The following is a 9,996-nucleotide window of genomic DNA, read 5'->3' as shown; positions in this document are numbered from 1 at the left end:
TGCAGCTCCGTGCATCGATATGAGGCCGAGTATCAAAAATTCGCTTTTTAGTAATGGTTACTAAATGAAAGCAAAGTCCTCCATGGTGTCTGAGTCACTCACTGTCCATCCTCTGACACCTCGGAAATTCTGTCGATGGATTTCAGGAGATCAGCGACAAGCTGCAGGGATTCTGCTCCGGAGAGGAGCTGCCTGGAATGGGAGAGACACAGTGTTACATGGGGGGGGGACCAGAGAATTCATGGGCAGTTTTGGGGGGGTTGCCCACTATGTGACCTATCAAGCAACAGCTTATCAAGACTGGAACCTTCACTTCTTAAAGTGAAGTATAAGAGACTTAGAGACTCCCACATCCCAGTTATTTTTTCATTTTACCTACACTTTATTTCCAGTTATTTTTATTTTACCTGCACTTGGAGGAAAACACACCGAAGGGGAATAAGAACATGGAGTAGCTCATCTGGCACACAAAACACAAAAACCTGAGATTCAATGCTTAAAAAACCCACTGAGGAGGTTTATTTGTGAGCCCAGGATTCAGCCCAGAGCCTGGGATGGCCTCAGGAGAGGTGTCTCACCTGATGGATGCTCGGGAGCTGGTTGTGACCCTGAGCAGGTGCTGCAGGGCCAGCTCTGCATTCTGCTTTGCTGCTGCCAGCCCTGCCTGTCCCAGCTGCAGGGCCTCGTTCTCTGCCTTGTAATTCCTCAGCTGGACCTGGGGGGAAACAGGCAAAAACTAGGATAAACAGCCACAAAACTCCAGTGGATACCTTACAACTAATGAACGTGTTCACGCAGCAATTTATGTTTATGTCATGTAATAAAATCACTCACACAAAGGTAGAGAAGAGAATAAAAGGATGCAATAAATAGCAACTAGATCCCAACATCTAGTTGGGAATGCCTTCCCAGAATCATTAGAGTTGAAACAGGCCTCTGGAGATCATCCAGTCCAAACCCCTGCCAAGACAGGGTGACCCAGAGCAGGTGACACAAGAATGCATCTGGAACATCTCCAGAGAGGGAAAATCCATGACTTCCCTGGACAGCTGTTCCAGTGCTCTGCCACCTTCCATGGAAAGAAGTTCTTCTTCATGCTGAGGTGGAACTTGTTGTGTTTTAATTTATGGCCATTGCTCCTCATCTTGTCACTGGGCACCACTGAAAAGTGTGGCACCATCCAGGTCTTCCCAGCCTCTGGCAGGGCACCACAACTGAACCCGAGAACACCCTCAGTATTTTCCCAATGGCCTGCAAAAATGTTGCAATATCCTCTTTAGAGGCTCAATTCCAAGACATATCCCTGTAGCCCCAGTTCCCCAGCCAGGCCCCAGGAATGCTGCTCCATACCTGGAGCAGGGTGTTCTCCTGTCTCAGCTTGGCAGCGCTGTTCTCAGCTTTAACAGCCCGTTTCTGAAACACAACAAAGATTATTTACGCCACAGAGGATACAGCAGCAGCTTGGGCTACACAGGAATGAGTGATTCCAGCACAGAACTTGGAGGGATATGGTTTGTGTTTGCCCATCCTGTGTTCTGAATGCTTTAGGAGGTGGGAACAGCTCCTTCCTCCCCTCCCCATTTCTCCTTTCTGGGATCTGCAGGTGCCACCCAGCTCTTCTGGACATTATTCATTCTTTTTTCTTGGACAAGAGAAAAAGACACTCAGTATAAATAAGCAAAGAGAAAAAACAATTCAGAGTTCACGCAGGATGTGTTGTCAGAAGGCTGCAAAAAAGCAACTTCAGTTGATGAATCCAGAAATTATATTAAAGCAAAGACCTGCCTTACTCTAGGGAAACAAAGGAGTTCTGGTCTGGGATGCTGTCTTGTTCCAAGGGAAAAGTTTGAACCCATCAGAGCTGTTTGGGTGAAGCAATCACTTCAGCTTCCCTCCCTCTCCTGGGGAAGGAGGAAAAGGGATGGAACCACAGTTCCAACTGCAAACACCAACACTTACAGTCATCAGCTGGAGATTTTGCTCCACGTGCTGCACCATTGCTTCCAGATCCTGTGTTTCTTTTTCTTCTTTGATTTTGTTTTCCTCAAGCTTTTTCTCAAGCTTCCTCATCCTTAAAAAAAGAGATGTACAGTAAGTGTTTGTAAAGTTAAATACTTTAGGAAGAAAATTCCAGGGATCAAGTAAGGATCGAGAAACTCATTCTTTTATAAGAAAAAATAGTTCTTCCCACAGAGCTCCAGTTCTAGGCTGTGGCTCAGGGGATTTCTCTGTTCCACATCCATCAGATTCAGACCTGAAGAAACTGCTACCCTAGCTGGGTCACCGGGTTGTTTAACCTTAGGGAATTCAGGTCTCCCAGGTTGCTCACCAGCAAAAATAAAATCTATTTTTTTGCTTCAAAGGAGAGAGATGAATATTTATTATTTTGTTAATCTGAACCTTTCTGAAATGCATCCTGTTGAGCCCTGCCCTTGTTCTCACCCACCACTTGCACTGCATGAAGCACAGGCCACACAAACACATCAGATGTCAGCTGGCTACCTGGTTTCCAAGACTTTCCCAATAAGAAAACCAGGTCTGCTAATGCTTTTTTTAATAAATAGCATAGCTTTCAACTACATTTTGTTTCTTTAAGGACACTGTTCCCAGTGAGCCCCTCTTTTAATCCAACTCCTTGGGTGGTTATTTCCCCCACACTGTGTCTTACGCACTTGTCTGCTTGGGTTTCAGAGAGAATTTGAAGTTTACTGATCTTGCTTCTCAAAGTGGCATTCTCTTCTTTCAGCTAAAAAAGGAAACATTCTCATTAGGATTGAGGGTGCTGTTTCACAACACTACAAACACTCCAACACCAAAATATTCAGCTTTAATGCTAGGAATTCTTGCACTTTCTAATACATTCATGCTTAATTTTGCACTCAGTTTTCCTCTCTGGAAACCACTTCACTGACCCCATGGGGCACAGGAGGGTGGCACTGAGCAACCCGTGCAAGATGTGACTAATTAAACACTGCCAATTCTAAATTAACGTGACCTCCAGGGGCAGGAGCACGAGGAAGTCACCTGGGTCATACCCAGAGCAGAAGGGCAGGGAAGGCGCTGGACCTGACTCATGCTGAAAAGCGCTTTTCCAGACCTGCCTCTCTGCCTCAGCTGCTCTTCAGGCAGCGGGCTGTGACACCGAGTCCTGCAACCAGTGGACACCCAGCTCAGGGCTCGCCCGACAGCGAAGGTGCCGGGGGGCGGGCAGCGCTCACCTGCTCGTAGCTGGGCTGCCGTGAGGAAGCACAGCCCGGGCCCGGGGGGGCTCCGGGCGCGGCCAAGCAGAAGGAGCCGGTGGAGGGCGAGGCGGGTCCGGCGGCAGCGAGGTGGGCCCGCTCCACGGCCAGCGGCTGGTAGCTCTCGCTCCACTCTTCCTCCTCCTCCTCCTCCTCCTCCTCTTCCTCACCTCCCACATCTGTGGGCATTGCGGGAAGCGGGAGCGCGACGAGCCCGGGCGGCGCTGCCTGCGCAGGGGAGAGAAGGGCTGAGGAGGGCGCTGAGGCAGGGCAGGACCCAGCCGCGCCGCCGCCCAGGGCCTTACCTGGGGGGCTTCGCCCGCCCCGCCGCCGCGGGCCTTGGTGCGGACGAACTCTCGGAAGGAGAAGGGGTTGGGCTCGGCCGGGAGCGGCCCCGGGAGCGGCTCCGCCGCCATGGCAGCCTGAGGGCTCCGCGGGGCGGGGCCTCCCCAGCGGGACGGGCCACTCAGCGAGCGAGCGGCAGGGTCGGCCACGCCCCCTTCCCCTCCCGGCCCCGCCCACGTGACCCGGCGGTCCCGGGTGGTGGCAAGATGGCGGCGGCCGTGGCGTGGCTGCGGCGCGGAGCCCGCGGGGCGGCTCGGCGGTGAGCGCGGCCCCGGAGGCACCGGGCTGGGCGGGGGATGGCGCTGGGGACCGCGAGGGGACCGCCCGGGGAGGGGACAGCTCCCAGCACCGCGGGGGAAGGCGGGCAGCGCTGGGTGCCGGCCCTGGGGCGCGCAGCGCTCGGTGCCGGCCTTGGCGGAGGCGCTGCCGGCGCGGTGCCCCCGCACATCCCGACGATGTCCCCGGTGTCCCCAGGTGCGGGCTGGCGGCCGGGCGGAGCTACAGCGGCGGCGGAGCCTACCCCAGCGTATCGCTGACGTGCCCGCTGCCCGGTGTGCCCAAGGCCGTGTTCGCGGCCGCCGAGGGCCGGGAGCGCTTCGAGACGAGGGTGACGGTGCTGGAGAACGGGCTGCGCGTCGCCTCCCAGAACAAGTTCGGGCAGTTCTGCACCGTGGGCAGTGAGTACCCGGAGGGGCCAGGGGTGGTGACACCACGGCTCCCCCGGAGCCGGGTGTCTGTGTAAGGACCGGAGGTGTAAAAGTTACACTGATTTATTCTCTTCTTAACGCCAGTTCTTGTGAATTCGGGATCAAGACACGAAGCAAAATATCTCAGCGGTATCTCCCACTTCTTGGAAAAGCTGGCCTTCTCTGTGAGTACTGCCCTGCCCTGCCCAGCATGGGATTCTGAGCACCCAAAATCTGCACTGGGAAGGGAGGGGGAGCAGCCAAGGGCAGGGCCTGACCCACAGGGCTCTGTGCACTTGAACTGTTTAAATAATGCTGACAGTATTCCCACAATGATAGAACCACAGAATGGTTTGGGTTGGACAGGACCTTAAAGACCATCCAGTTCCACCCCCTGCTCTGGGCAGGGACACCTTCCACTGTCCCAGGGTGCTCCAAGCCCTGTCCAGCCTTGGACACTTCCAGCGATGGAGCAGCCACAGCTTCTATGGGCAACCTGTGCCAGGGCCTCACCACCCTCATAGGGAACAATTCCTTCCCAATGTCCCATCTAATCCTGCCTTCTTTCAGTTTGAAGCCATTCTCCCTTGTCCTGTCATTCCAGACTCATCACAAGTCTCTCTCCATTTTTCTTGTACTTCATCAGGTACTGAAAGGCCAGAATTAGATCACCCAAATCTCTTCTCCAGGCTGAACAATCCCATCTCTCTGAGCCTTTCCTTATAGGAGAGGTGCTCTATCCCTTTAATCATCCCTCTTAATTCCCACTTAATTATTGTGCCCATTATTACATTTTGAAGGCCTGTTGTGCATATTTTATCTCCAGGGTCAGTGAGTATTGATCAAACCACTTGACTAAAAGAATGTAGAAGATGGTTGTTCTGGGCTACACTGAAGGGTTATAAAAAGTTATTGCTTTAATAATTAATAACACTGGTATTTTTTTTCTTAGTCCACAGCTCAGTTTGGCAGCAAGGATGAAATTCTCCTCACCTTGGAGAAGCATGGGGGCATTTGTGACTGCCAGGCATCGAGGTGGGATCTCCTTCTCCTGCTCTTATTATAACACTGACAAACACTTTGAGTTCCTTTGAGTTCCTTTTTCTAGTGTGGGGCAGTAAAAGCCACTTTTTGTTTCCAAGCAGCAGAAATCCATTTGTGGTGGCTGCTGGGGAGCTACAAAACTGAACCTGAATGGGTTATCAAAGTCAGTTCTATTTCCTTTCGAAAGCATTTAATGAGTGAAGCAGCTTTACCTGTGATTTCCTGATACTGAAATGACACTGAATGATGCCAGAAGTGAGTTCTCAGTGCAGAACTGTCTGTCTGTGTTGCAGGGACACCATCATGTACGCTGTGTCTGCTGATGCCAGAGGCCTGGACACTGTGGTCAACCTGCTGGCCGATGTAGCGCTGCAGCCCAGGTTATCAGGTCTGGGAACACAATTCTCTGCCTCTAAAAAAAATCTCCAAGATGTGGCTTGCTCTTAGAATTCTCCACTAGATTGTGCTCATCAAGAACTTCCCTTGCAGCAGTTGGGGGTTGTCATCTCTTGCTCTCTGTCCTGTTCCAGATGAGGAGATTGAGATGACCCGCACGGCCATACGGTTTGAGCTGGAGGACTTGAACATGAGGCCTGACCCAGAGCCTCTGCTCACTGAGATGATCCATGCGGTAACACACTGAAAATTCCACCTTGCATGCAGTCCCCTGCATTCTTCTCATTTTTCTGTCAACTCCAGGGTTTATTTTACGTTATTCTGAAACCAGGTTATTTTGTTACTCGATTCGATTTCAGTGATGGGAGAATTTTGCTGTCTCTCCACTCTGAAATCCAGCATTGTACACTTGTGAAAGATTCTAACCTAAACTAAAAAAAAAAACTATCTGCAACTTAACCTTTGTTGATGTGGGTGACAGTATGTTGATTAATGAAATGACAGTATGTTGATAATGAAATAATGCTCAGCCTTTCCTCTTTTACATGTCTCAAACAGGTTGGCTTAATTCCAAAACAGAAAGGGGAGGTTTAGATGAGGGCTTTAGGGGGGTGAGGTGATATTTGTTACTTGAACGTGTCTGTTCCCTTTCAGGCAGCCTTCAGAGACAACACAGTTGGACTGAACAGGTTCTGCCCCGTGGAGAACACGGACAAAATCGATCGGGACGTGCTGCACTCGTACCTGCGCAGCTACTACACCCCTGACAGGATGGTGCTGGCTGGGGTGGGCATCGAGCACGAGCAGCTGGTGGAGTGTGCCAGGAAATACCTGCTGGGAGTGGAGCCCGTGTGGGGCACTGGGCAGAGCAGGGGCGTGGACAGGTCCGTGGCTCAGTACACGGGAGGCATCGTCAAGGTAAGGGGTGAAGGGGTGCAGGTGGTGTTGTGCCCCTCTGCTGTCAGCTGGAAGGGCAGATTTGGAGTTGAGCTGGTTTTTTTGCTTTTCTAAAGTTACATACTGTTCATGAGTACGAGCCAAAAGTGGCTGTGACAGCTGGTAATTGGGTGACAGGTTAATTATTAGGAATGTATCAAGCTGGATGCAACAGCAGTGAAAATCAGTCTTAATAACCTGTCTGCTCTTCCCACAGGTTGAAAAAGACATGTCAGATGTGAGTCTGGGCCCTACTCCCATCCCAGAGCTCACCCACATCATGATTGGGTTAGAAAGCTGCTCATTTTTAGTAAGTATTAACCTAAAGTCCCTTGTTTTGGGAGCCCTGTACTTGAAGAATCCCAGAACAGTGACTCATTACAGAAACACTGGCACTCTTGCTGCTGCATGCTCAGACAAGCAGCTTTTCCACTGACAGTTTGATGCAGGCACTGACCTTCCCACTCTTCTTGTGCCATATTTCTTTCTTTCCCTCCCCTTTACTGACCCCAGACCCTTGAGAGCCCTGCCATGATCTGACTGAATTTCTTGTTGCAATTCAGGAGGACGATTTCATTCCCTTTGCGGTGCTAAACATGATGATGGGAGGTGGTGGCTCTTTCTCAGCTGGAGGGCCTGGCAAGGGCATGTTCACCCGACTATACCTCAATGTGCTCAACAGGTTGGTTTGCCTTTTAAGGGGTGGCAGAAACAGTCCTCCAGCAGGTTCATATGGAAAAAATGAAAGCAGACGTTGCCAGGTTATTCTGCTTGAAGCATGGAACTGGTTTGTCAGTTGGCATTTTGAGAAGGTGAAAGTCTCATTGGCACTGCTGAGAATCCTGAAAGTACACTGGGAGGGCACTCACTGTCTGTGTGTGTTTAATTTTTACATGTAAATTTTGGGGTTTAAATTTGAAAATGCTGTTTGTATTCCCACAGGCACCACTGGATGTACAATGCAACCTCTTACCACCACAGTTACGAGGACACAGGTCTCCTGTGTATCCATGCCAGTGCAGATCCCAAACAGGTACAGAGTCCTGTATTCAAAGACAGGTGTCCTTAAAAAGTAACCACATCACTCAGTACCAGACAGTAATGTTGACACAGTAAGTGTTGTTCTGATCTTCTTTCAATGATCTGTTCTCTGTAGGTTCGGGAGATGGTGGAAATCATCACCAGAGAATTCATCCTCATGGCAGGAGCAGTGGGAGAGGTCAGCAGCACATTTGAACTTGCAGACGGTCTTTGAGTTGAAATAATCCCTGGAATTGTTCAAGGCCAGGTTGGATGGGGCTTGGAGCAACCTGGGGTTGCTCCAAGGGAAAAGTGTCCCTGCCCATGGCAGGGGGGTGGAAAGAGATGAGCCTTAAGGTCCTTTCCAAGCAAACCATCCTGGGATTCCGTGAACACACTGTAGAACTCTTCCATGTTATCTTCTGTTAGAGAGCAGCCACCAGAATTTTTTGGAACGTTATTTGTATTTCCTGCTCCTTCACAGGTAGAACTTGAGCGAGCGAAGACGCAGCTCAAGTCCATGCTCATGATGAACCTCGAGTCTAGGCCAGTGATCTTTGAGGATGTGGGGAGGCAGGTGTTGGCCACCAACACAAGGAAGCTACCTCACGAGCTCTGTGCCCTCATCGGTGAGTACACAGGGCCTTGCCTTGAGTGAACTGTAGGTACAGTCGGGGCAGGACAACTTAGAACATATTCCTGCAGCACAGCTGAATTGCCTGAGAAAGCCTGGGGGCATAAATACTGCACAAATATATTTCAAACTGTTCTTGATTGCTTTCAAGGTAGCACAGGGCCTATTTAGTCAGAAGGAAGGGAAAACCAGAAGCATGGAAGAAAAGAGTCAGTGATTGTTTTTCTGAGTATTATTCTACTTACGATGTTGTCACAGCTCTGCCTTTTTTTTTGCCTGCAGGTCAGGTGAAACCTACCGATATCAAGAGGGTGGTCACTAAGATGCTCCACAAGAAGCCAGCTGTGGCTGCCCTGGGTGACCTGACAGACCTGCCCTCCTATGAGCACATCCAGGCAGCGCTTTCCAGCAAGGACGGGCGGCTCCCGCGGCTGTACCGGCTCTTCCGATAGAGCAGCACGTCCTGCCAGGCTCACAGACTCCCTTCTTTTGGAACGTGGTTTTCAGAGTATAATGTTGCTGTACCACCCTCCCTCCCTCACATCTTCCCAGCCACGCTGTGCAACCATGGAGCTGTGCTGCCAATGAGCAAAGCTGCTTCGGAGCACCGGACTCGGTGGGATTCCTTCCCGAGGGATGTGGTGGCACCTTAAAGAGCTTGGCTTACACGTCTGAATTCAAAGAATATTTATAGCTGTTACCAAGTTGAACAAAGACTTGCTCAAACTGAATTAGGACAATAATAGTTATTATCCCTGTCAAGTTTGGCAAAAAGTTTCCTGCAGTCCAGGTTTTGTTACAAATCATGGATTCATTTCATCAGTAGTACTCACCAGGAGTCACATGTCTGGGAATAACTTCATCATTTTGCTGGAGCTCAGAGGGAAGCAGACCCATGGCATTACCAAGTTTCTGTGGAGTTCATCTGCAGAGATACTGTGCATAATGCTACATGGACACCTGAGAATGAAAATGATCCTGTTCTTCAGGTTTTTCACCCAGAAGTGAACTGTGCTAAAGAATAAAAGTTCTTTTCCTCCAGGGTTGCTTTACAAACAGTTATTAAAGGAGTTGCTGCTGCTGCTGCACCTTAAAACTCGTACCTCATTTCCTCAGCGTCACTCAGATGAACTTAAGGCCTTGCAAAAAGAAGACACAGTCATTTGTCTCACAGCTGAGATGTCCCTCAGCTGAGAGCCAAGATCACAAAATTACAGCATTTAAGAAACATTATGGTCTTGACTGACTCCACCTTACAGAAAGCCAAGTGCCACACGTGAAGTACTGAAGAAATGGAGGCTCAAACGAGGAATAAAACATTTGATTTACATAATCCCCTAACACATGGGTTTAAAAATATAAACAGCTGCATTGCAGCACTTCAATCCTAGCTGTGTATGGTGAGGAGCAATCAAACTGGGAGCAGAGCACTGTGAGGCAGCTATTTACCTGCTTTACCCCATCCTTTCCTTGTGCAACCAGAAGAAAATGTTGCATTGCTTCTTGTGCAGCCCACAGTCTGGAAATCCTGTTCACTTGTTGTGTATGTTTGTAAGGAAATAAAGAGGCCTCTAAACAGCTGGAGCAAGTAGTAAGACTTCTGAAATTCATCAGCCAAGGGGTGTTTCTTGCACTGGCAGGTGAAATGTGCTTTGTTCAGTTCTAAAAATCCCAGAGAAATCTGTCCTGCTCTTCC

The 9,996-nt window shown here is 50.0% G+C and overlaps 2 protein-coding genes across 2 annotated transcripts; one reads left to right on the top strand and one right to left on the bottom strand.

Annotated features, from left to right (window-relative positions):
• Positions 1-32: 32 nt before the first annotated feature.
• ENTR1 (endosome associated trafficking regulator 1) lies at positions 33-3,688 on the bottom strand. Its single transcript, XM_027731721.2, has 7 exons — positions 3,545-3,688; positions 3,219-3,467; positions 2,673-2,746; positions 1,960-2,071; positions 1,351-1,413; positions 579-715; positions 33-192 (listed from the first exon to the last, which is right to left on the bottom strand). The coding sequence occupies exons 1-7, from the start codon at positions 3,653-3,655 to the stop codon at positions 99-101; spliced, it is 840 nt and encodes a 279-aa protein (XP_027587522.2). The 5' UTR covers positions 3,656-3,688; the 3' UTR covers positions 33-98.
• An 87-nt stretch (positions 3,689-3,775) lies between these two features.
• PMPCA (peptidase, mitochondrial processing subunit alpha) lies at positions 3,776-9,891 on the top strand. The gene is made up of 13 exons (XM_027731705.2): positions 3,776-3,843; positions 4,059-4,261; positions 4,376-4,455; positions 5,223-5,305; positions 5,608-5,702; positions 5,845-5,945; positions 6,365-6,628; positions 6,864-6,956; positions 7,210-7,328; positions 7,589-7,679; positions 7,803-7,865; positions 8,151-8,295; positions 8,583-9,891. Exons 1-13 carry the CDS (start codon positions 3,791-3,793, stop codon positions 8,750-8,752), a joined length of 1,560 nt encoding a protein of 519 aa, XP_027587506.1. The 5' UTR covers positions 3,776-3,790; the 3' UTR covers positions 8,753-9,891.
• Positions 9,892-9,996: the final 105 nt, after the last annotated feature.

This window comes from Pipra filicauda, unplaced genomic scaffold (genome assembly GCF_003945595.2).
Source record: "Pipra filicauda isolate LSUMZ 115617 unplaced genomic scaffold, ASM394559v2 scaffold170_size1570365_pilon, whole genome shotgun sequence".
In the NCBI taxonomy this organism is placed as follows: domain Eukaryota; kingdom Metazoa; phylum Chordata; class Aves; order Passeriformes; family Pipridae; genus Pipra; species Pipra filicauda.
The sequence above is the reverse complement of the archived record's forward strand: the minus strand, read 5'-3'. Positions and strand labels throughout refer to the sequence as shown.

Excerpts from the sequence above, each read along its gene's own strand:
- PMPCA (XM_027731705.2), top strand. The coding sequence starts at position 3,791 with ATGGCGGCGGCCGTGGCGTGGCTGCGGCGCGGAGCCCGCGGGGCGGCT. Across the intron at positions 6,629-6,863 it reads ACACGGGAGGCATCGTCAAG|GTTGAAAAAGACATGTCAGA; the intron begins GTAAGGGGTGAA and ends CTCTTCCCACAG. Across the intron at positions 7,680-7,802 it reads CCAGTGCAGATCCCAAACAG|GTTCGGGAGATGGTGGAAAT; the intron begins GTACAGAGTCCT and ends TGTTCTCTGTAG.
- ENTR1 (XM_027731721.2), bottom strand. The coding sequence starts at position 3,655 with ATGGCGGCGGAGCCGCTCCCGGGGCCGCTCCCGGCCGAGCCCAACCCC. Across the intron at positions 2,072-2,672 it reads TCTGAAACCCAAGCAGACAA|GATGAGGAAGCTTGAGAAAA; the intron begins GTGCGTAAGACA and ends TCTTTTTTTAAG. Across the intron at positions 1,414-1,959 it reads AAAATCTCCAGCTGATGACT|AAACGGGCTGTTAAAGCTGA; the intron begins GTAAGTGTTGGT and ends GTTGTGTTTCAG.